Here is a 25,139-nt window from a genome sequence, read left to right as displayed (position 1 = left end):
CGTACTTTATCCAGAAGTTGAGGCTGCTGCTCACCATCATCTGCCATGATGAAGCTGTGGCCAAAAGCAGGGTTCTATCGCCAACACCTGCTTATATCCCCCTGTATTCCGGTCAGCAGGCCACCTGGCGTGTTCCCCATTGGTTCCTGATGATCAGGCTGCAGCTGGGAGGTTAGCGGTGGTAGTACAGAAGAACCGGCGACCGGACCATGGGCGCCGCCATTTTGGAAAGACCGCGCATGCGCAGTCAACCCGCAAACCGGAAGCGCCTGCCGGCTCCACCCCCGGCGCCCCAGCGTTCCGGAAACGCTCAGTGAGCGATGCAGGACGCCGGGAATGCCCAGCAGTGCTCCGGACGGCGCTCCACTTCCGACGCCGCAACCACACCACCGCACCTCACTGCCGCCGTCTGCTCAGGGGGGGGGAAATGAAACTTACCAACGCCGGCTTCCGGAGACAAGGAATCCTCCGGACCCTGCTCCCTGCTGCCAACGCCACTGACGTGCAGTCCAGCCTGGACCACCGTGGCGTCTCCAGGACTTTCCGCACCGGTCGAGGTAGGAGACCCCCCCGCTACCAGATTCGACCGGCCGGCCTGGGCTCCTTACGAGATGAAATCTGTAGGATCCTGTCCCTCCAGGAAACCAACTGATGCATGGGGAGAGGTGCCGCCCTTTTGTATCTGTAGGTTTCCTGTTCCTGAAGGGCGGATCCCCTCTCTCGTAGTGCTGTCATGGGAGTCCGAATAAATCACATTTATACAGAAGACAATTCTGCTTCCATACAGAGAGCAGCACAATATGGCTGCACCGTGTCCTGCAGGATGATAATGTGACGAGCTGCTCAGCTGCGAACACGAGTGGCTGCAGTCCAGACCCGGGCACACTCCGCTGATAAGACTCGTTAATAAAACATTTACAGTTATCAGCGGTGAATGTATCCAGGGGTAAACTGGACTCTGCCCCAGATACAGGAGCTCAGCGTCCACCCTGAGGACATCTGGTTATCTCCGTGTGCATCAGGTAAAGAGTAAAATCCACACTGCGCCCACTGATTACTGGGTGAGTGCAGTGCGCCCGCTGCCACCAATCCCTTCCTGCAATCTGATCAAGATGCCCATAGTGAGAATAGGGGATTGTTGGAGCTTAGCACGCCTGCAAAATAAGAGTCTGTGTGAGGTAAAACTGGTGACACAGCGAGAGACCGGCGGGGGGCGGCCGGGCAGACGCAGCGAGAGACCGATGGGGGACGAGCGGGCGGACGCAGCGAGAGACCGGCGGGGGGCGGCCGGGCAGACGCAGCGAGAGACCGATGGGGGACGAGCGGGCGGACGCAGCGAGAGACCGGCGGGGGGAGGCCGGGCAGACGCAGCGAGAGACTGGCGGGGGGCGGCCGGGCAGACGCAGCGAGAGACCGGCGGGGGACGAGCGGGCGGACGCAGCGAGAGACCGGCGGGGGGAGGCCGGGCAGACGCAGCGAGAGACCGGCGGGGGACGAGCGGGCGGACGCAGCGAGAGACTGGCGGGGGGAGGCCGGGCAGACGCAGCGAGAGACCGGCGGGGGACGAGCGGGCGGACGCAGCGAGAGACCGGCGGGGGGAGGCCGGGCAGACGCAGCGAGAGACCGGCGGGGGACGAGCGGGCGGACGCAGCGAGAGACTGGCGGGGGGAGGCCGGGCAGACGCAGCGAGAGACCGGCGGGGGACGAGCGGGCGGACGCAGCGAGAGACCGGCGGGGGGAGGCCGGGCAGACGCAGCGAGAGACCGGCGGGGGACGAGCGGGCGGACGCAGCGAGAGACTGGCGGGGGGAGGCCGGGCAGACGCAGCGAGAGACCGGCGGGGGACGAGCGGGCGGACGCAGCGAGAGACCGGCGGGGGGAGGCCGGGCAGACGCAGCGAGAGACCGGCGGGGGGCGATCGGGCAGACGCAGCGAGAGACCGGCGGGGGGCGGCTGGGCAGACGCAGCAAAAGACCGGCGAGGGGTGGACGTAGCGAGAGACCGGTGGGGGCCGAGCGGGCGGACGCAGCGAGAGACCGGTGGGGGCTGACGCAGCGAGAGACCGGTGGGGGCCGAGCGGGCCGACGCAGCGAGAGACCGGTGGGGGCCGAGCGGGCCGACGCAGCGAGAGACCGGCGGGGGGTGGACGCAGCGAGAGACCGGTGGGGGCCGAGCGGGCCGACGCAGCGAGAGACCGGTGGGGGCCGAGCGGACGCAGCGAGAGACCGGCGGGGGGTGGACGCAGCGAGAGACCGGTGGGGGCCGGCCAGGCAGACGCAGCGAGAGACCGGCGGGGGGTGGACGCAGCGAGAGACCGGTGGGGGCCGAGCGGACGCAGCGAGAGACCGGCGGGGGGTGGACGCAGCGAGAGACCGGTGGGGGCCGAGCGGATGCAGCGAGAGACCGGCGGGGGGTGGACGCAGCGAGAGACCGGTGGGGGCCGGCCAGGCAGACGCAGCGAGAGACCGGCGGGGGGTGGACGCAGCGAGAGACCGGTGGGGGCCGAGCGGACGCAGCGAGAGACCGGCGGGGGTGGACGCAGCGAGAGACCGGTGGGGGCCGAGCGGACGCAGCGAGAGACCGGCGGGGGGAGGCTGGGTGGACACAGCGAGACCGGTGGGGGCCGGCCAGGCAGACGCAGCGAGAGACCAGCAGGGGGTGGACACAGCGAGAGACCGGTGGGGGCCGGGCAGGCAGACGCAGCGAGAGACCAGCAGGGGGTGGACACAGCGAGAGACCGGTGGGGGCCGGGCAGATGCAGCTTGTGCCTAGATGCCCAGTGCCAGTCTATTTACCGGACTCTCCCACATAATGACCTGATACCCGGACCTTATGATTTCTGATGCCTGTGGCTCGGGCCACATTGTGACTTTGGTCATGTGAAATAAATTTCGCACAGTTGTATCTAGTGATCGTCACCGCGGCTGCACAAGACCACGCTGCTACCAAAGTGTCCAATCCCGACGGATTCTTGAGTGCAGGTTGCATGCGATTTGCCATCATAGACCACAGCGTAAGTCACGTGCCGGGTTAAGAGTCATATGGGCGGGGCCGAGCTCCTGAGGAGTCATGCAGCCTTCATAAACTGTGAATACAGGTGTGTGTGGCCCCAACCTCCTGCATTACTCAGGGGCCACATGACAATTCTTGCACAGTAATGTGTGCTCATGATGGGGGCAGGTTCCCTATATTGAGGCTGCATGCTACAACTCTTTATGTCACTTAGGAGCCAGTACAGCACTAGTCCTGCCCGCGCCCGCACGGGGTGGAGTTGCCCTTTAAGTCAGATCCATGGTAACAAAGATGTCGTAAAGTGACATGTAAAGCTATGAGACTTGCACGCCCGACAATCACTCAGTACAAGCCCCTGTTATAAGCCCGGACCCCGTACCTGGGTCTCAGCCTCCGTCTGTGCGAGCTCCGACCGCGGCGATCACCTTTACCCTGGATTACCTCCAAGTACAACACTATGGGACGCGGTATAGGACAAACATCCACACCGTGCAGTGATTGGTCAGACAGAATGGACTTGTCAAGCGAAACCCCGCCTACTGGCAGAATCAAACTCTACGATTGGATGGCAGGTCTGGCTCATGTACGTGTAAACACTGTCGTCAGCCAATCAGAAGAGTGCAGGCTAACGGCCATTTTTGAAAAGGGCAAAGTGCTGGGAAATGTGATTGACAGCCAGGGAGAGGAAGGAAGCAGGTACTGTACTGTCAGCAGCTTGGCGCTGTGGTCCGCGGGCAGGGGCGCTCAGGGCGCTGTGTTACCCCCTGGCGTGTGTTATATGGGAATTACAGTGGTGTAGATGGTTTCTGCTGTTCACAGGGGAGAGATGGAGCTATGGAGCACAGTTTGTCCATACAGTCTTCAATTGTGTTTCACACAGATTACTGATGCATTTTACACAGTTTGACAGATTTTGCACACAGATTGTATTGTTTTTGCGTTCAGTTTGCTGCATTTCGCACACTGCCTGCTGTCGCATTTCGCACACTGCCTGCTGCCGCATTTCGCACACTGCCTGCTGCCGCATTTCGCACACTGCCTGCTGCCGCATTTCGCACACTGCCTGCTGCCGCATTTCGCACACAGCCTGCTGACGCATTTCGAACACTGCCTGCTGCCGCATTTCGCACACTGCCTGCTGCCGCATTTCGCACACAGCCTGCTGACGCATTTTTCACGCAGCATGCTGACAGTAGACTCATTTCACACACTGCCTGCTGACAGTAAATGCATTTCGCACACTGCCTGCTGACACATTTTTCACGCAGCCCGCTGATGCATTTCGCACACTGCCTGCTGACGCATTTCGCACACCGCCTGCTGACAGTAGTTAGACGCATTTCGCACACTTCCTGCTGACACATTTCGCACACTTCCTGCTGGCACATTTCGCACACTTCCTGCTGACACATTTCGCACACTGCCTGCTGGCACATTTCGCACACTTCCTGCTGACACATTTCGCACACTGCCTGCTGACACATTTCGCACACTGCCTGCTGACACATTTCGCACACTGCCTGCTGACACATTTCGCACACTGCCTGCTGACACATTTCGCACACTTCCTGCTGGCACATTTCGCACACTTCCTGCTGGCACATTTCGCACACTGCCTGCTGGCACATTTCGCACACTGCCTGCTGGCACATTTCGCACACTGCCTGCTGACACATTTCGCACACTGCCTGCTGACACATTTTGCACACAGCATACTGACAGTACAGTTAGACGCAGTTTGCAGATGGATCTTGCACAAAAATAACCGATGCGTTTCATACAGTTCACTGATGCGTTTTGCGCCCAGTTTTCTGCTGAATGTCGCACACAGTTCTGACCCCACACTGCTGTATAGGAGATGCCTACACGCACACAGCATGTGCCATCCTATGTAGGGCATCCGTCCTGGCATGTAAACAGCGCTCCTGATGGGGAGACATTATTTGTTCTCAATAGTAATAAGAAGTCTTCAACCACACGTCCACAAATCCGTGACAGATTAATCCTGGATAGTCGTGACAAATAAAGAAAATAAAAACAAAACAATTCAATGTTTATTCCAATATAAGGAAGGGAAACGTTAAATACTGATTACACAGCTGTTCAGGCCTGGATTTCCAGAATAAGTACAACAGCCTCATCAAGTCCAAGATATATTTAATAATGTATGCTGTTTGTATTGTAAAATTTGTTGACAGATTCACATTAACCAAATCCATACTTTGTGGGTTTTTTTTTTTTTGAAGGATGGATAAGCTGGTGAACTGCTTCTATAAACGTCCCAATGCCGTAACCCGATTAATATGCTTCCCCTGGGCTGGCGGAGGATCGCTGTTTTATGCACAGTGGGGACGTTTGTTAGATGAGTCCATTGAAGGTTTGTGTTGTGCATTATGACATTATTGTACTTAAAACCATTTTATATACAGAATAATTGTAAACACATAGCTGTGTCCCATCACTTCTACTAATCCTGAGTTACATCCTGTATTATACCCCAGAGCTGCACTCACTATTCTGCTGGTGCAGTCACTGTGTACATACATAACATTACTGATCCTGAGGTACATCCTGTATTATACCCCAGAGCTGCACTCACTATTCTGCTGGTGCAGTCACTGTGTACATACATTACTGATCCTGAGGTACATCCTGTATTATACCCCAGAGCTGCACTCACTATTCTGCTGGTGCAGTCACTGTGTACATACATAACATTACTGATCCTGAGGTACATCCTGTATTATACCCCAGAGCTGCACTCACTATTCTGCTGGTGCAGTCACTGTGTACATACATTACATTACTGATCCTGAGGTACATCCTGTATTATACCCCAGAGCTGCACTCACTATTCTGCTGGTGCAGTCACTGTGTACATACATTACATTACTGATCCTGGGTTACATCCTGTATTATACCCCAGAGCTGCACTCACTATTCTGCTGGTGCAGTCACTGTGTACATACATTACATTACTGATCCTGAGATACATCCTGTATTATACCCTAGAGCTGCGCTCACTATTCTGCTGGTGCAGTCACTGTGTACATACATTACATTACTGATCCTGAGTTACATCCTGTATTATACCCCAGAGCTGCACTCACTATTCTGCTGGTGCAGTCACTGTGTACATACATTACATTACTGATCCTGAGTTACATCCTGTATTATACTCCAGAGCTGCACTCACTATTCTGCTGGTGCAGTCACTGTGTACATACATTACTGATCCTGAGTTACATCCTGTATTATACCCCAGAGCTGCACTCACTATTCTGCTAGTGCAGTCACTGTCTACATACGTTACATTACTGATCCTGAGTTACATCCTGTATTATACCCCAGAGCTGCACTCACTATTCTGCTGGTGCAGTCACTGTGTACATACATTACATTACTGATCCTGAGTTACATCCTGTATTATACCCCAGAGCTGCACTCACTATTCTGCTGGTGCAGTCACTGTGTACATACATTACATTACTGATCCTGAGTTACATCCTGTATTATACTCCAGAGCTGCACTCACTATTCTGCTGGTGCAGTCACTGTGTACATACATTACATTACTGATCCTGAGTTACATCCTGTATTATACTCCAGAGCTGCACTCACTATTCTGCTGGTGCAGTCACTGTGTACATACATTACATTACTGATCCTGAGTTACATCCTGTATTATACCCCAGAGCTGCACTCACTATTCTGCTGGTGCAGTCACTGTTTACATACATTACATTACTGATCCTGAGTTACATCCTGTATTATACCCCAGAGCTGCACTCACTATTCTGCTGGTGCAGTCACTGTGTACATACATTACATTACTGATCCTGAGTTACGTCCTGTATTATACCCCAGGGCTGCACTCACTATTCTGCTGGTGCAGTCACTGTGTACATACATTACATTACTGATCCTGAGTTACGTCCTGTATTATACCCCAGAGCTGCACTCACTATTCTGCTGGTGCAGTCACTGTTTACATACATTACATTACTGATCCTGAGTTACATCCTGTATTATACCCCAGAGCTGCACTCACTATTCTGCTGGTGCAGTCACTGTGTACATACATTACATTACTGATCCTGAGTTACATCCTGTATTATACCCCAGAGCTGCACTCACTATTCTGCTGGTGCAGTCACTGTTTACATACATTACATTACTGATCCTGAGTTACATCCTGTATTATACTCCAGAGCTGCACTCACTATTCTGCTGGTGCAGTCACTGTGTACATACATTACATTACTGATCCTGAGTTACATCCTGTATTATACCCCAGAGCTGCACTCACTATTCTGCTGGTGCAGTCACTGTGTACATACATTACATTACTGATCCTGAGTTACATCCTGTATTATACCCCAGAGCTGCACTCACTATTCTGCTGGTGCAGTCACTGTGTACATACATTGCATTACTGATGCTGAGTTACATCCTGTATTGTACTCCAGAGCTGCACTCACTATTCTGCTGGTGCAGTCACTGTGTACATACATTACATTACTGATCCTGAGTTACATCCTGTATTATACTCCAGAGCTGCACTCACTATTCTGCTGGTGCAGTCACTGTGTACATACATTACATTACTGATCCTGAGTTACATCCTGTATTATACTCCAGAGCTGCACTCACTATTCTGCTGGTGCAGTCACTGTGTACATACATTACATTACTGATCCTGAGTTACATCCTGTATTATACTCCAGAGCTGCGCTCACTATTCTGCTGGTGCAGTCACTTTGTACATACATTACTGATCCTGAGTTACATCCTGTATTATACCCCAGAGCTGCACTCACTATTCTGCTGGTGCAGTCACTGTGTACATACATTACATTACTGATCCTGAGTTACATCCTGTATTATACTCCAGAGCTGCACTCACTATTCTGCTGGTGCAGTCACTGTGTACATACATTACATTACTGATCCTGAGTTACATCCTGTATTATACCCCAGAGCTGCACTCACTATTCTGCTGGTGCAGTCACTGTGTACATACATTACATTACTGATCCTGAGTTACATCCTGTATTATACTCCAGAGCTGCACTCACTATTCTGCTGGTGCAGTCACTGTGTACATACATTACATTACTGATCCTGAGTTACATCCTGTATTATACTCCAGAGCTGCGCTCACTATTCTGCTGGTGCAGTCACTTTGTACATACATTACTGATCCTGAGTTACATCCTGTATTATACCCCAGAGCTGCACTCACTATTCTGCTGGTGCAGTCACTGTGTACATACATTACATTACTGATCCTGAGTTACATCCTGTATTATACCCCAGAGCTGCACTCACTATTCTGCTGGTGCAGTCACTGTGTACATACATTACATTACTGATCCTGAGTTACATCCTGTATTATACCCCAGAGCTGCACTCACTATTCTGCTGGTGCAGTCACTGTGTACATACATTACATTACTGATCCTGAGTTACATCCTGTATTATACCCCAGAGCTGCGCTCACTATTCTGCTGGTGCAGTCACTGTGTACATGCATTACTTTTTTTATTATTAATCTAGTTTACATTATCAACAATGAGGGTGTAATTATTTTTTTTCTTGTAGAAACCTCCTCCTATTTTGTATTGGTAGATTTTAAAAATACAGAGTAGATAAATAGCATCTGCTGAACTCCTAGTGCAGTGATAACCAGCAGATGGCGCTGTATATAAAAATCTCATACAACGATTTATGTGGACAGTTGTAGAGTTTTATATTGAATTATTTTGTTTTTATATATGATACTGTGTAAAAACTTTAGGCAGGTGTGGAAAAATGCTGTAAATAAGAATACTTTCAAAAGTAGAAATGTTATTAGTGAATATTTATCAGTTAACAAAATTCAGAAATCTAAATAAAATCAATATTTTGTGACCAAGGTAAACGGCGTCAGATGTTCTAGGTACGGTTGCAGCAACAGTGAAGCATGGTGGAGGCTCCTGCAAGTCTCTGGCTGCATTTCAGCAAATGGAGTTTGGTCAAAATCATTGATGTCCTCGATGCTAAGAAATACAGGCGGATACTCATCCTTCATGTAACACCATCAGCCGGGCGTGTGATTGACTGGTTGTTTGGGGTCATTTTCCTTCTGCAGAATACATTTGGAGCCAATGTCCTTACTGACGATCTTCAGGGTCCTGGAGGTCATAATCCGGCCCCCGCAGATCTCATATCATCCGGTCAGTCTGGGATCACAGGAAGAGACATCCACAGAAGATCTGGGGTTAGTTCTCCAAGATGTTTGGAACAATCTCCCTGACAAGTTTCTTCAAAAACGGTGTACAAGTGACGAGTACCTAGAGGAATTCATGAAGGCAAAGAGCGGTCACCAAATGTTGATCTGATCAAGATTTCGACAAAACCGCCTCCTTCTTTTCTTACCCTCCATTTTCCATCATGCGGTCTATAATATTTTGATTAATCAAAATCTGTAACCTAAACTAACCTTATTCGTACCTATGTTATGCTCCTCACTACTACCCCTGTCTTCCTGGGTCTATTTGGTCCTCCTTTAAGGGGTGTTCTGATTAAAAAAAAAAAAAAAAAAAAAAAAACCCAAGTCCTCATTAGAGCTTGTGGAAATCGATTCGCATGACCCACTTCATCAGTCAGTAATACGAGACCCTTGGACAGGAGGGGTCCGGAGTATCCGCCACTTCCGTATCGGCATGCCTGACCCCTCTTTTCATTAGACGGTATAACACAACGGCATCACATGACACATATGTGACCGTCGCGCCCAGCCGGTTAGTCCTACGTAGAGCTGGGGATACCGGGAGGAATGAAGCAGATCCCGGAACTCCACAGATTAATGATGCGGCCAATGGGCCGAGCCCTGCCAGTCCATTTGCCCCAACTCTAGTCCTCATAAGTATCTGGTGACCGAAAAGTAAAATGATAGTTATATCTCTCAAAATATTGCGATTGAAGCCAATTTTTTTTTCTTTTATTTCCTGGGACCATAACCGCACCGACCTTTATAACTAAGCATAGCAGGGAATTTTTACTGCTAATTTAATGTGATGAAACAAAACCCAAGAAAAGTGATGGCGGAATTGCTGTTCATTTTAATTGATTTTATTTATTTTATTTCACCATTTCTGGAATATTTTTCCATGTTTTTCAGTTTGTTAGGTTGTAAAAAAAAAAAAGAAAAGAGAATTGGGGGTAATTCAAAACTGTCTGCTATGTTCAAGGAAAAATTAGAGACAAAGTTAACACTTTTGGAAGGCAGGTAGGAAAGAAAAGGGAAATGAAAAATGGCCGAGTCTCCAAAGGGATAAGAACAGTACAGATTGAGGATTCCAGTGCTCCCTTTAAAAAAAAAACAAAAAAACAAAAAAAAAAACTTAGTTTAGGGCTAGTGATGAGCGAATATGCTGGGATCAGGTGTTATCTGAGCATGCTCGGGTCCTAACTAAGTGTCTTAGGTGTGCCCGAAAAATGTGTCAGAGTTCCCTCTCCTTCATGCAACACTTACAGAAATTGCCTAAAAAAAACAGGAGATCCCTGCATGTGTTGCCGCTGTCAAACAGCCATGAGACATGCTGGCACGGGGACTCAGACATATTTTTGGACCACGTTCGCTCATCACTTTTTAGGACTATAAAAAAAACCCTGACAAGCAACTTTCTGGCAACTTGGGTGAATAAAGTGGGTAAATTGGGACCAGTTAGAGCCATTGCATTTTTCAAAGTGGGGAGGGGGGTGCACTGGTTACCATATATTCAGCCCAATTACATTACTACATAAAGGGGGATAATAAAGAAGCACTAAGCACAGTAGATTTGGACGCAGAGCACGGGATCTGAGCTCCTCGGTGAGGTCATCGTCTGCGTTACTTTGTATCGGTATCCAAAACCGGCGAGTGCCCACAGAAAGTATTTATGGGGGCAGAAAAGCTGGAGACGCTGGTAAAAGAACGGAGAGGCCGGGGCTCCAGGGCCCAGCATTAGCATAGGGAACAAAGGAAAGCCGCGGAGTTGGCGCCTGGCGCTCGGCATTGATGTGCTGGTCACATCACGTTTCTCCAGCAGAGAAGAAACCCTCTGTTTCCCAGTGAAAGGCATCCGCCATATATCCTGCTGCTGGGCACAATGCCGGCCTCTGTGGCCGCACTATCCGCAGCTACTGGCAACATGTTTAGGAATCCAGAACGCGACCTCCAGGATAAGACCTGAGACCAGCGGGCGAGCACCTCCGCCTCCAGTGGGGCCCAGCACTGCTCCACTTCAGTAAACATCACCTGTGGTTTAAATCTGGTTTTTATGGTCACTTGTATTTTTTTTTTATTATTTTTGTTATTTTTTTCGTATCACTATTTATATTTAAAAAATATCAACAATCTTTCAATATTCACATTGAGCCTAATATTATCCTCTTATTTCGGGTCTTCACATGGACATTAGCAGCAATAGACCGACTCAGACCCTATCTGTATAGAAGTGTTATCGGAGCATGCTTTAATCTGGGCAAAGGTCATTGTATAGGGAGGAGGTGAGCTGTGACATCACCTATTATGAATGGTGGATCCTGTGTTATCTACTGTATATAGAGGTGTTATCAGTCATTATACAGGAGGAGGTGAGCTGTGATATCACCTATTGTGAATGGTGGATCCTGTGTTATTTACTGTATATAGAGGTGTTATCAGTCATTGTACAGGGGGAGGAGGTGAGCTGTGACATCATCTATTGTGAATGGTGGATCCTGTGTTATCTACTGTATAGAGGTGTTATCAGTCATTGTACAGGAGGAGGAGGTGAGCTGTGACATCACCTATTGTGAATGGTGGATCCTGTGTTATCTACTGTATATAGAGGTGTTATCAGTCATTGTACAGGAGGAGGAGGTGAGCTGTGACATCATCTATTGTGAATGGTGGATCCTGTGTTATCTACTGTATATAGAGGTGTTATCAGTCATTGTACAGGGGGAGGAGGTGAGCTGTGACATCTATTGTATATGGTGGATCCTGTGTTATCTACTGTATATAGAGATGGTATCAGTCTTTGTACAGGAGGAGGTGAGCTGTGACATCACCTATTGTGAATGGTGGATCCTGTGTTATCTACTGTATATAGAGGTGTTATCAGTCATTATACAGGAGGAGGTGAGCTGTGACATCACCTATTGTGAATGGTGGATCCTGTGTTATCTACTGTATATAGAGGTGTTATCAGTCATTGTACAGGAGGAGGAGGTGAGCTGTGACATCACCTATTGTGAATGGTGGTCCCTGTGTTATCTACTGTATATAGAGGTGTTATCAGTCATTGTACAGGAGGAGGAGGTGAGCTGTGATATCACCTATTGTGAATGGTGGATCCTGTGTTATCTCCTGTATATAGAGGTGTTATCAGTCATTGTACAGGAGGAGGAGGTGAGCTGTGACATCACCTATTGTGAATGGTGGTCCCTGTGTTATATACTGTATATAGAGGTGTTATCAGTCATTGTACAGGAGGAGGAGGTGAGCTGTGACATCACCTATTGTGAATGGTGGATCCTGTGTTATATACTGTATATAGAGGTGTTATCAGTCATTGTACAGGAGGAGGAGGTGAGCTGTGATATCACCTATTGTGAATGGTGGATCCTGCATAATGTTGCTGGCACAAAACAGGCATCTTTGCAAATGTTCCCCTATGGTACACAGTATAGTGCAACCAAGGCTCATCATCTGCAAGAGAAAAGAATTGTGGAACATTCTGTAGAGAAAATCTGTCTGTCTGTTTTTTTTCAGTGTTCTCCATCAGGCTTCCAGGAAGAGAGTCTCGGTTTTCAGAGCCATTTGTTCAAAGTATGGACCAAATCGTTGATGAAATTATTACTGTATTGTTACCACAACTGCGGGAAAAAAGTTTTTCTTTTTTTGGTCACAGGTAAATATATTCTAGATCACATTAAAAAGGAACCTGTCACCTTGAAAATACTACTTGATCTGGGGGCCTCAAGGTGAAAAATCAGGAGGAACTGAGAAAAACAACATATCGTTCTGAGGGTGGTCCGAATCAGTGATAGACTTCCTTGCATCAACGACGCCAAGTCATATGCCAGTCTCTGATTAGGACCGCCCACTGGACTCCTAAGTCCTGAGTGAGTAGAGATTCCAATAAATAAAATACTGAATCTTTTACCATAAGCTAATATATCAATCTACTCAGCTGCTCCTGCTTTAAGTATTTAATCCAAATCTGGACTTTAATGCTCAAGTCCCAAATTTTAGTAAAAAAAACTTGGGGAAAATACTATTTGACTTTTTGGGGGGGTTTTGGAAAGTAGTTTTCTCAGAGAAAATAAAATCAAAACTGAAAATCCAATAGAAGTCCATTTTTTATCTAAGTCACGAATCAGACTCTCCCATACAAATTAATGGTTCCATAAAAAAAAAAAAGAGTCCATCCGAGTGTTGTCCGTTGTTTTCTGTTTAATGGGTAGGAGAAGCTTGGGACCTTGAATGAGGCCTTAGTGTTTGGGATCCTGTGTTAGCTAATAGTCCGGAGCACATGTCGTCTTATGAAGTCTTTATTATACAGAACAGAGAGGATAAAACCACATTGTGCGCTGTCTATAGAGTCCAGATGGGAGCGTGCATTATGCCGTCCTTCCATGTCTCCATTGTGGATTTCATTTTGCCACTTTCCTGAAAATTGAAGCCTTTTTTATTTATTTTATTTTATTTTCTTTGCAGCTTTGGATCCTTCACCAGTTTTGCTACAGCTGTGAGACTGAAGGAACAGTGTGGTCTGGAGCCCGTGCACCTGTTTGTGTCTGGAGCCTCTGCCCCCCATGTGAGTCCTTGGCCTCGTGCACACTAATCTAAATGACTACACGGTGCAGAATTATTAGGCAAGTTGTATTGTGATCACATGATCCTTTTTATACGTTTTCCTACTTCAAGCTGTTCAGGCTGGAGAGCCAACTACCAATTAAGTAAATCAGGTGATGTGCATCTCTGTAATGAGGAGGGGTGTTGTCTAATGGCATCAAAACCCTATATAAGGTGTGCTTAATTATTAGGCAACTTCCTTTCCTTTGGCAAAATGGGTCAGAAGAGAGATTTGACGCTCTGAAAAGTCCAAAATTGTGACATGTCTTGCAGAGGGATGCAGCAGTGTTGAAATTGCCAAACTTTTGAAGAATGATCACCGAACAATCAAGCGTTTCATGGCAAATAGCCAACAGGGTCTCAAGAAGCGTGTTGGGCAAAAAAGGCGCAAAATAACTGCCCATCAATTGAGGAAAATCAAGCGTGAAGCTGCCAAGATGCCATTTGCCACCAGTTTTGCCATATTTCAGAGCTGCAACGTTACTGGAGTAACAAAAAGCACAAGGTGTGCGATACTCAGGGACATGGCCAAGGTAAGGAAGGCTGAAAAACGACCACCTTTGAACAAGAAACATAAGATAAAACATCAAGACTGGGCCAAGAAATATCTGACTTTTCAAAGGTTTTATGGACTGATGAAATGAGAGTGACTCTTGATGGGCCAGATGGATGGGCCAGAGGCTGGATCAGTAAAGGACAGAGAGCTCCACTCCGACTCAGACGCCAGCAAAGTGGAGGTGGGGTACTGGTATGGGCTGGTATCATCAAAGATGAACTTGTGGGACCTTTTCGGGTTGAGGATGGAGTGAAGCTCAACTCCCAGACCTACTGCCAGTTTCTGGAAGACTTCTTCAAGCAGTGGTACAGGAAGAAGTCGGCATCATTCAAGAAAAACATGATTTCATGCAGGACAATGCTCCAAAACATGCCTCCAACTACTCCACAGCGTGGCTGGCCAGTAAAGATCTCAAAGAAGAAAAAATAATGACATGGCCCCCTTGTTCACCTGATCTGAACCCCATAGAGAACCTGTGGTCCCTCATAAAATGTGAGATGTACAGGGAGGGAAAACAGTCCACCTCTCGGAGCAGTGTCTGGGAGGCTGTGGTGGCTGCTGCACGCAATGTTCATCGTAAACAGATCAAGCAACTGACAGAATCTATGGATGGAGGCTGCTGAGTGTCATCATAAAGAAAGGCAGCTATATTGGTCACTCATTTTGGGGGGTTTTGTTTCTGCATGTCAGAAATGTATATTTCTAAATTTTGTGCCGTTATATTGGTTTACCTGGTGAAAATAAACAAGAGAGATGGGAATATATTTGGTTTTTATTAAGTGGCCTAATTGTTCTGCACATTGATAGTTACCTCCACAAACCGATATCCTCCTAAGGCTACGTTCACACTAGCGTTATGCTAGTGTGCGTCGGGTTAGCATCGGGCGACGCACGCGTCATGCGCCCCTATATTTAACATGGGGGACGCATGCGTTTTTGTTTGTTGCGTTGTGCGACGCATGCGTCTTTTTTGCCGCAAGCGTCGGACCAAGAAAACGCAACAAGTTGCATTTTTCTTGCGTCCGATTTTCGGCAAAAAACGACGCATGCGTCGCAAAATGCAGCGTTTTTGCGTGCGTTTTGCCGCGTTTTTGCGTGCGTTGCGTCGCCGACGCAGCGGCGCACAACGCTAGTGTGAACGTAGCCTTAGATAGCCAAATCTAAAAAAAAAAAAAAACCCACTCCAACTTCCAAAAATATTAAGCTTTGATATTTGAGTCTTTTGGGTTGATTGAGAACATACCGTATGTACTCGAGTATAAGCCGAGATTTTCAGCCCATTTTTTGGGGGCTGAAAGTCCCCCTCTCGGCTTATACTCGAGTCATACCCAGGGGTTGGCAGGCGAGGGGGAGCGGGGGCTGTCTAATTATAGAGAAAAATGCAGAGATGTTTACCTGCTGAAGCCTCCAACCAAATGCACTGCAGGGTGCAGCGGACCCGATTAATGATGGCAAACACAGGTGCAAAAAAATACCGATGAAACAACCACTTTCAATCCAGTGTTGGCTGTTTGGCATTAGTGCACAAAAAGATAAGCGATAATAATCCTCTTTTTGAGTCGGTGAGCTTTTATTCTATGTTTAGCGTTACGACTGGCAAAATGTAAGCACCCTTGACGCGGGTTGCCAGCTTACGTATTGAGGCCCCAATATAAACTAATACCTTACATACATTAATATGTGGTTTTTTTGCATTTTATCTTGCAGGGTGCAGTCGGACCAAGATGGCTCTGTAAACTGTTGGCCCCTGTTCGCACAGCATGCACCTTGTAGCACTGGGCGTCCCGCATATATGTGCGCTAGTAATAGGCTGTAAACCAGATGCTCTGCATTGCCTGTGTGAACAATGCCACATACAGACTATTATCGCTTATCTTTTTGTGCACTAATGCCAAACAGCCAACACCGGGTTGAAAGTGGTTGATTCATCTGTATTTTTTGTACCTGTGTTTTCGCCATCATTAATCGGGTCCGCTGCGCCCTGCTGGTGCATTTGGTTGGAGGCTTCAGCAGTTAAACATCTCTGCATTTTTCTCTGTGACTTTTTTTTTTCAATTTTTTTGGAGGATTTCTAAGTCCTCTTTTTGTGTCGGTGAGCTTTTTTTTCTGTCTAATTATACTCACCTGCTCCTGGCGCGGTCCCTGCACGTCTTTGCCCCGGTGCTGACAGCTTCTTCCTGTACTGAGCGGTCACATGGCACCGCTCATTACAGTAATGAATATGCAGCTCCACCTCCCATATGGAGCCGCATATTCATTACTGTAATGAGCGGTAACGGTGACCGCTCAGTACAGGAAGAAGCTGCCTGCGCTGGGGAACAGACGTGCAGGGACCGCGCCAGGAGCAGGTGAGTATAACGGGGAGCGCTGCTCTGCTCGATATTCACCTGCTCCTCGTTCCAGCGCCGCTCCGTCTTCAGCAGTGACGCTCTGGTCAGAGGGCGCGGTGACGTGGTTAGTGCGCGCCCTCTGCCTGAATGTCAGTGCTGAAGATGGAGCTGCGCCGGAATGAGGAGCAGGTGACTATTGAAAGTGCCGGGGCCTGAGCGACGGAGAAGTGAGTATGTGATTTTTTTTTTTTTTTTTTTATCGCTGCAACAGCAAATGGTGCAAGTGTCTGTATGGAGCATCTTATGGGGCCATAACGTTTGTGCAGCACTATATGGGGCAAATATCTTTATGGAGCATCTTATGGGGCCATTATTAACCTTTGTGCAGCATTATATGGGGCGCATTTTGTATGGAGCATCTTATGGGGCCCATCATAAACTTTATGGAGCATTATATGGGGCTCCTGATTCAATATGGATATTCAAAAACACTTAACCTACTGATGTCTCAATTAATTTTACTTTTATTGGTATCTATTTTTACTTTTGACATTTACCGGTAGCTGCTGCATTTCCCACCCTAGGCTTATACTCGAGTCATTAAGTTTTCCCAGTGTTTTGTGGCAAAATTAGGGGGGTCGGCTTATACTCAAGTATATACGGTAGTTGTTGATCAATAATAAAAATAATCCTCTAAAATACAACTTGCCTAATAATTCTGCACACGGTGTATAAAAATAGATTGAAACGATCCCTGGAATAATACACACCAAAATCAATGTGAGGCTGTGTGCACACGTTGCGGATTTTTTGCTAAAAAAAAAAACGCATACATATGAATCCCATCATTTAAAATTCTGCAATTTTTGTGCGTATGTTGCATTTTTTCCGCAAAAAAAAACGCAGCATGTTCATTAATTTTGTGGATTTTTTGCGGATTTACCACTATATTATTGCATCCCAGAACCTCCGGAAAAATCCACACAAAAAAACGTGAAAAATCCGCATGCGAATTTCTTGCACAAAATGTCCGGTTTTGTTCAGGAATTTTCTGCAAGAAATCCTGATGTGTGCACATACCCTGAGGGTGCACACAACATCTTTTTCAGGCAAATTCCACCCAGAATACGCCCAAAAAAAAAAAAGCACTGGAAAAGTGCTGCAAAAAATTAACAATGCACAGCAATATCAAAACGACATTGCTGTGCACATATTCAGTTTTGTGTCACTTCTTTTAACTGCTTAAGCCGTGTGGGATTTTTTTTTTGCGGCATTTGTAATGCAAATTTATGCAAATGAAAATCAGCATTTTTGAGAAACTTCATACGCACACATTGTATTTTTTTATTTTTTTTTTGCCAAATTGGGAAAACTGCTGTTTTATTGAAAACTTCAGCATGTTACTTCTTTCAGAGTTTTTTCACCCATAGAAAGCAATGAGTTAGTGCAAAAGAGCAGCAAAAAACACAGGTATCAGATTTTGCTGCGCTGTGATTTTTTTTTTTTTTTTCTTCCCAAGTCTTAACCATAATGTCTTGGTGTCCTCAACTGAGAATGGAAGTTGGGATTTGAACAATTTAATTAAATTAGTGATGTGTAAAGCAAACATTGGCTGACCAAGGTGTGAAATTGAACAATACCTGATCTACCCAAGGGCTGACCAAAGTGTGAAAGTAACGTTTGGAGAGTTTCCGATCAGTTTCTGCCTGGAAACCATTTAAATAAGAACCGTCCCAGTGTTGGACCCAGGGATAGTGAGTAGGGCTCAATTTATTTATTTTTTCTAAATTGCAGCCAGGGGACATGGGTTTTGCAAATCTGTTGTTGAAGTGGATTTTAATTTTATTCACATTCTGTTACATTTTTGAAAATTGACTTGCGGTGCGGATTTTTACCTGTTCATCTTGATATAAGCGGAAGGCTCCAACTAAAAATGGCAAACCAATTTTTTTTTTTCATTACAAAAATAAAGTTAACATGACAAAAATTGTTAAAACAACTATATAAATTTTGTTACCCTCTTATCTTTACTGCACAGTGAACCCCGTAAAAATGGAACTTGAGCAACATCAGAGAATTGCCACCTTTTATTTTTTTTTACTATTTGAACCCAACAGAGCGCAGAAAGTGATGACATTCCATACTTTGGTATCCCGACTGCTGAGACCTATGACTGGCTGCAGCGGTCAGGTGACTGGAAACCACACTTGATTGGTTATGACTCCACTAACATCCCATTCCAGTCACATGACTTCTGCAGCCAATCACAGGACTCAGCGATCAGGTGTAAATAAATAAATAGATAAAATAAATTTAAAAAAAAAATTGCTGGATGTAATAGCTTCCCGTCCCACGGAAGGCCGCCCATTACACTGGTGAGTATATATATTTCATTATCTTTTCTTTAAACGCTCAGTTTTGTAAAAAATAAATAAATTTAAGATTGAGAACCCAATAGGGCATACAGTAATTGGGTAGGTCTTAAAAACAAAACAAACAAAAAAAAAAACTTAACACCCCCCCCCCCACGCACTTTTCTGCACTTTGCAGTCAAAATCCCGTAACTTAACTACAAAAAGATCAGAATTGAGCGATGAAGAATTCCTGAAGTGGATGTCCACAACCGGGGGAACTCCTGCCGAAATTCTGGAGAACAAGGAAGCCATGCAGCTTTTCCTCCCACCACTGAAAGCTGATCTGAGAGTCGTCGAGAACTTTGTGTAAGTTCTTCTCCTTTCTCCCGGATTCCTTGATATAGCAGCCGTCTTCTATTTACACAGTTCCTATACAGACTTTAATGTTTCCACGGTTACAGACTACAGTCAAGCTCTGCCTGTAGTCTGATCCCACAGTCTCGACCCTTCTTCTTGGTCACCTGTGGGCAGTAGAAGCTGGGGTAGAGAGAAGTGTGCTCTGTAGCCATGGAAACAGGAGCATCTCACAAAATTAGAATATCAGCAATTTCAGTTCTTCAGTATGCTAATTATGCAGATTGTCTCTTCAGAGAGGAAGAGAGCTAGAACTCTAGTGCCACCTATTGGAAGGTAGCAATCCTACAAGTCAGTGCAAAATGTGAAACTCATATTCTATATAGTCATTACAAACAGAGTGATCTATTTCAAGTGTTTATTTCTGTTAATGTTGATGATTGTGGCTCTACAGCCAATTAAAACCCAAAAGTCATTATCTCAGTAAAATAGAATAATTAACAAAAAACGCCTGCAAAGGCTTCCTAAGCATTTAAAAAGGTCCCTTAGTCTGTTTCAGTAGACTCCACAATCATGGGGAAGACTTCTGACTTGACAGTAAATTTTGCATTTCATCAAGGTCCCAGAGTCTGGAGGAAGAGTGGAGGCCACAATCCAAGCTGCTGGAGGTCTAGTGTGAAGTTTCCACCATCAGTGATGGTTTGGGGAGCCATGTCATCTGCTGGTGTAGGTCCACTGTGTTTTATCAAGACCAAAGTCAGCACAGCCGTCTACCAGGAAATTTTAGAGCTCTTCATGCTTCCCTCTGCCAACAAGTTTTTTTGGAGATGGAAATGTCATTCTCCAGCAGGACTTGGCAGCTGTCCACACGGCCAAAAGTACCAATACCTGGTTTACAAACAGCAGTATCACTGTGCTTGATTGGCAGCAAACTCGCCTGACCTTAACCCCATAGAGAATCTATGGAGTATTGTCAAGAGGAAGGTGAGAGACACCAGACCCAACAATGCAGACGAGCTGAAGGCTGCTATCAAAGCAACCTGGGCTTCCATAACCCCTCAGCAGTGCCACAGGCTGATCACCTCCATGCCACGCCGCATTGATGCAAAAGGAGCCCCGAGCAAGTATTGAGTGTATTTGCTGAACATACATTTCTGTAGGCCAACATTTAGGATTTTAAAATCATTTTTCAAGCTGGTGTTATAAAGTATTCTAATTTACTGAGATAATGACTTTTGGGTTTTCATTGGCTGTAAGCCATAATCATCAACATTAACAGAAATACACACGTGAAATAGATCACTCTGTGTGTAAGGACTATATATAATGAGTTTCACTTTTTGTATTGAAGAACTGAAATTAACTTTCTGAGGATATTCCAATTTTGTGAGAAGCACCTGTAGGTCTGCATAGAAGCTGTAAACTGAAAATGGATATGTGCAGAGTTGTTGTTTTTTTTCACTCTATAGGTATAATAAGCCAACGTCTCCTGCGCTTTCATGTGGACTGACATGTTTTGATGGGACAGAAGACATTCCTCATGACCTGACTGGTAGGTTTTCATTTGTAGTTTACTATACATTAACCTTTAGAACTATTTTGTATCCCCCTTCCATTTTTGTGCTTAGTTTCTTTCTCCCATTTTTGTTTTTTTTACCAAGAGCTACACATTTACTTTAAATGGAACCGGTCACCCCCAAAATTGAGGGTGAGGTAAGCTCACCGGCATCAGGGGCTTATCTGCAGCATTCTGTAATGCTGTAGATAAGACCCCGATGTATCCTGAAAGATGAGAAAAAGGTTAGATTATACTCACCTGGGCGGCCCAGCGCTGTATATATGTATATATATATATATATATTTTATACACATATATACATATACACAGTGCCTACAAGTAGTATTCAACCCCCTGCAGGTTTACACATTTGGAATTAACTTGGCATTGTGACATTTGGACTGTAGATCAGCCTGGAAGTGTGAAATGCACTGCAGCAAAAAAGAATGTTATTTCTTTGTTTATTTATTTTTTTAAATTGTGAAAAGTCTTTTCAGAGGGTCATTTATTATTCAACCCCTCAACCTACCAGAATTCTGTTTGGTTCCCCTAAAGTATTAAGAAGTAGTTCAGGCACAAAGAACAATGAGCTTCACATGTTTGGATTAATTATCTCTTTTTCCAGCCTTTTCTGACTATTTAAGACCCTCCCCAAACTTGTGAACAGCACTCATACATGGTCAACATGGGAAAGACAAAGGAGCATTCCAAGGCCATCAGAGACAAGATCGTGGAGGGTCACAAGGCTGGCAAGGGGTACAAAACCCTTTCCAAGGAGTTGGGCCTACCTGTCTCCACTGTCGGAAGTGGAAGGCTTATGGAACTACTGTTAGCCTTCCACGGCCTGGACAGCCTTTGAAAGTTTCCTCCCGTGCCGAGGCCAGGCTTGTCCGAAGAGTCAAGGCTAACCCAAGGACAACAAGGAAGGAGCTCCGGGAAGATCTCATGGCAGTGGGGACATTGGTTTCAGTCAATACCATAAGTAACGTACTCCACCGCAATGGTCTCCGTTCCAGACGAGCCCGTAAGGTACCTTTACTTTCAAAGCGTCATGTCAAGGCTCGTCTACAGTTTGCTCATGATCACTTGGAGGACTCTGAGACTGACTGGTTCAAGGTTCTCTGGTCTGATGAGACCAAGATCGAGATCTTTGGTGCCAACCACACACGTGACGTTTGGAGACTGGATGGCACTGCATACGACCCCAAGAATACCATCCCTACAGTCAAGCATGGTGGTGGCAGCATCATGCTGTGGGGCTGTTTCTCAGCCAAGGGGCCTGGCCATCTGGTCCGCATCCATGGGAAGATGGATAGCACGGCCTACCTGGAGATTTTGGCCAAGAACCTCCGCTCCTCCATCAAGGATCTTAAGATGGGTCGTCATTTCATCTTCCAACAAGATAACGACCCAAAGCACACAGCCAAGAAAACCAAGGCCTGGTTCAAGAGGCAAAAAATCAAGGTGTTGCAGTGGCCTAGTCAGTCTCCTGACCTTAACCCAATTGAAAACTTGTGGAAGGAGCTCAAGATTAATGAGACACCCAAAGAACCTAGATAACTTGGAGAAGATCTGCATGGAGGAGTGGGCCAAGATAACTCCAGAGACCTGTGCCAGCCTGATCAGGTCTTATAAAAGACGATTATTAGCTGTAATTGCAAACAAAGGTTATTCCACAAAATATTAAACCTAGGGGTTGAATAATAATCGACCCACACTTTCATGTTTAAAATTTATAAAAATTTAACCGAGCAACAAAACTTTTTGGTTTGTAAGATTTATGCATCTGTTAATAAATCCTGCTCTTGTTTGAAGTTTGAAGGCTCTAACTTATTTGCATCTTATTAAACCTGCTAAATCTGCAGGGGGTTGAATACTACTTGTAGGCACTGTATATATATATATATATATATATATATATATATATATATATATATATATATATATATATATACATACATACATACACACTTATTCAAATTTAAATGAAGTGGTAAGGTAAAAAAAACCCCACAATTCAGGTTGTGGTTTTTATTTCCCTTTCATTTCTTTATTTTTGAAAGAGGAAAAGGGGTGATACAAACTTTTATACACCTTTTCTTTTATCACTTAAAAATTTTTTCGTGACTGACAGCGAGTGGCACATACTTGGTTACACAGCAGTGAATAGCCTTCGCTCCTGTCGCTGCTGTTAAGAGGCAGGTGCCGACTGTAAAACACAGCTGTCACCAGCTATTTTTCAGAATGGGCTGAGCCCACTCCATGCATGTGAATGCCGACACAAGGCGCATGAACGGGTTAAACATCTCCTCTCATCTTACGTAATCTTTGATAAAGGATCTTCTTGTGCCTCCATGACTGAAAGCCTTTGTATGAGATTAGAAAATTAGAGAAATGGATGTGTGTCTGGCATTGTAGGTCAGCACCATTAAAGTAAATGCCTGCAATACCAGACCCAGCCTGTAGAGAAGGATGGCGCTGTTTTGATATCAGAATACTAAACTGAAATCTATGGTCGTGCTTATTTGTTTCTTGTCTTTTTCACTTTCAGCGTGGAAGGAGCTCACAAGTGGAGACTTCAATATTCACATGATGCCTGGGGGACATTTCTACCTGAAGGACCCAAAAAATGAAAAGTCGCTATTGACCTATATATCGAAATATTTACAAGCAGCAGAAGTTGACTATTTTTAAAGTTTATCTCATATAGATGCCAAAATCACAGTACTGTGGTATTTATTTGTGGGGGTCCGCCTGTTTGGATGGAGAGGGGCTTGCAGCTTTTCAACTTCAGCTCTAATTAACACCTTTCTGACCTGATTTAATAGCACATAACACGTCAAGCACCGGTATATCAATCAAAAACCTTTTGGGTAGCACATCGACCCCTCCCCCCCCCAAAAAAAAAAAAAAAAAAAAAAAAAGTGGTCAAAATGGCATACTTGCCAAAAATTGGTATCAGTAGAAAAAAAAAAGCTTGGAATTTTTTTTTTTTAAGTAACGGGTCTTAGGAAATGGAGAAACAAATTTGGACATAAGACATTTTACAACTGTGTTAACTGTCAACTTCTTGTTAAAATTTTATTTTTTTTTTTTTTTTTTTTTTTTTTTTTTTTTAAAACTACCGTATATTAAAAAGTAAAACACATGCAAATTTGGTACTACTATAATCCTACTGTCCCAGCAAATCAAGTCACCAGGAGGTAATTTTTAGCCCACAATGAATATTCTAAAATAAAAGGGTTTTGGTTTTTTTTTAAACAATGTCGCCAGACTTCAATTTTTTTTCTTCCATTTTTCATTATGTTGTATGGTAAAATGAATGGTGTCATTCAGATCTATAACTCACCATGAGAGGGGAAAAAAAAAAGTCTTCATATATCCAAGTGGATGGAAAAAATATAAAAGTTATGACTCTTGGAAAAAGCAGAGGGTAGGGGAAGAAAAAAAAAAAAGTGAATAAAAATTGCCCAAATGCAAATTATTGGATTTGCATTAAGAAAATATTACTGGTATCATTTTGTAACTGTAAAAGTCTACACGACCCGTCTTATGGCTGTAGACCTGACGGACCTTCTGTGTTTTATCATTTGTTTTTCTCAGGTTATAGTGACACGTGTAAGGGTCTCAGAGATTTTGATAAGGCACACGTTGTGATATGTAAATGACTCAGGACAGAGCATCTACAAATGGGCAGGTCGGGTGGGGTTTTCCTATTTTTCAGTGGCCAGAACCTACCAGAGGTGGTCCAAGAATGGAACGTTGATGAACCAGCCACAAGGCTGAGGGATTCCCCCCAGACTCATTGATGTTCATGGAACCCAAGTATGGGTTCATCCGGTCTTTTCCAAGAGAGCCGTCAAATCATGGAACGAGGTTGGCTATAAATGCAAGGTGTCGGATCACACAGAGCATCACAACTTACTGTGTAGCCACAGACTTGTCATGGTGTGCACGATGGAGGAGTATCAGAATTAGACTACAAAGCAATGAAAGAAGGCGGCTTGGTCTGGATGACTAGTCTCGGTGGACATCCCAGTTCATCACTTTACGTGGGGAAAAGGTGACCTTAGGTAAGACTTTGAGAAGACAAGTCACTAAGGCAG

The 25,139-nt window shown here is 45.5% G+C and overlaps 3 protein-coding genes across 3 annotated transcripts in view; 2 read left to right on the top strand and 1 right to left on the bottom strand.

Annotated features, from left to right (window-relative positions):
* The window catches only part of CROT (carnitine O-octanoyltransferase), a 46,668-nt gene extending 43,177 nt beyond the window's left edge, over positions 1 to 3,491 (bottom strand). Inside the window, exon 1 of the mRNA XM_069729457.1 lies at positions 3,391 to 3,491. The gene's annotated coding sequence lies outside the window, so the exon portion shown is untranslated. The remainder of the gene's footprint in view (positions 1 to 3,390) is intronic.
* On the top strand, positions 1,113 to 2,771 carry LOC138643294 (eukaryotic translation initiation factor 3 subunit A-like). Its single transcript, XM_069732226.1, has one exon. It carries the CDS (start codon positions 1,113 to 1,115, stop codon positions 2,769 to 2,771), a length of 1,659 nt encoding a protein of 552 aa, XP_069588327.1.
* Positions 3,492 to 3,663: 172 nt separating the features above from the next.
* On the top strand, positions 3,664 to 24,181 carry OLAH (oleoyl-ACP hydrolase). The gene is made up of 7 exons (XM_069729456.1): positions 3,664 to 3,707; positions 5,258 to 5,388; positions 12,796 to 12,934; positions 13,744 to 13,843; positions 19,318 to 19,487; positions 20,945 to 21,027; positions 23,585 to 24,181. The coding sequence occupies exons 2-7, from the start codon at positions 5,259 to 5,261 to the stop codon at positions 23,725 to 23,727; spliced, it is 765 nt and encodes a 254-aa protein (XP_069585557.1). The 5' UTR covers positions 3,664 to 3,707; position 5,258; the 3' UTR covers positions 23,728 to 24,181.
* The last annotated feature ends 958 nt before the right edge of the window (positions 24,182 to 25,139 follow it).

Source organism: Ranitomeya imitator, chromosome 6, assembly GCF_032444005.1.
Source record: "Ranitomeya imitator isolate aRanImi1 chromosome 6, aRanImi1.pri, whole genome shotgun sequence".
NCBI classification, from domain to species: Eukaryota; Metazoa; Chordata; class Amphibia; order Anura; family Dendrobatidae; genus Ranitomeya; species Ranitomeya imitator.
Note: the sequence above shows the minus strand (reverse complement) of the source record. Positions and strands in the feature narration are given on the sequence as shown.

Coding starts and splice junctions, on each gene's coding strand:
- OLAH (XM_069729456.1), top strand. CDS start 5,259: ATGGATAAGCTGGTGAACTGCTTCTATAAACGTCCCAATGCCGTAACC. Junction 13,844..19,317: donor CTGGAGCCTCTGCCCCCCAT/GTGAGTCCTTGG, acceptor TGCACTTTGCAG/TCAAAATCCCGTAACTTAAC. Junction 21,028..23,584: donor CATTCCTCATGACCTGACTG/GTAGGTTTTCAT, acceptor TTTCACTTTCAG/CGTGGAAGGAGCTCACAAGT.
- LOC138643294 (XM_069732226.1), top strand. CDS start 1,113: ATGCCCATAGTGAGAATAGGGGATTGTTGGAGCTTAGCACGCCTGCAA.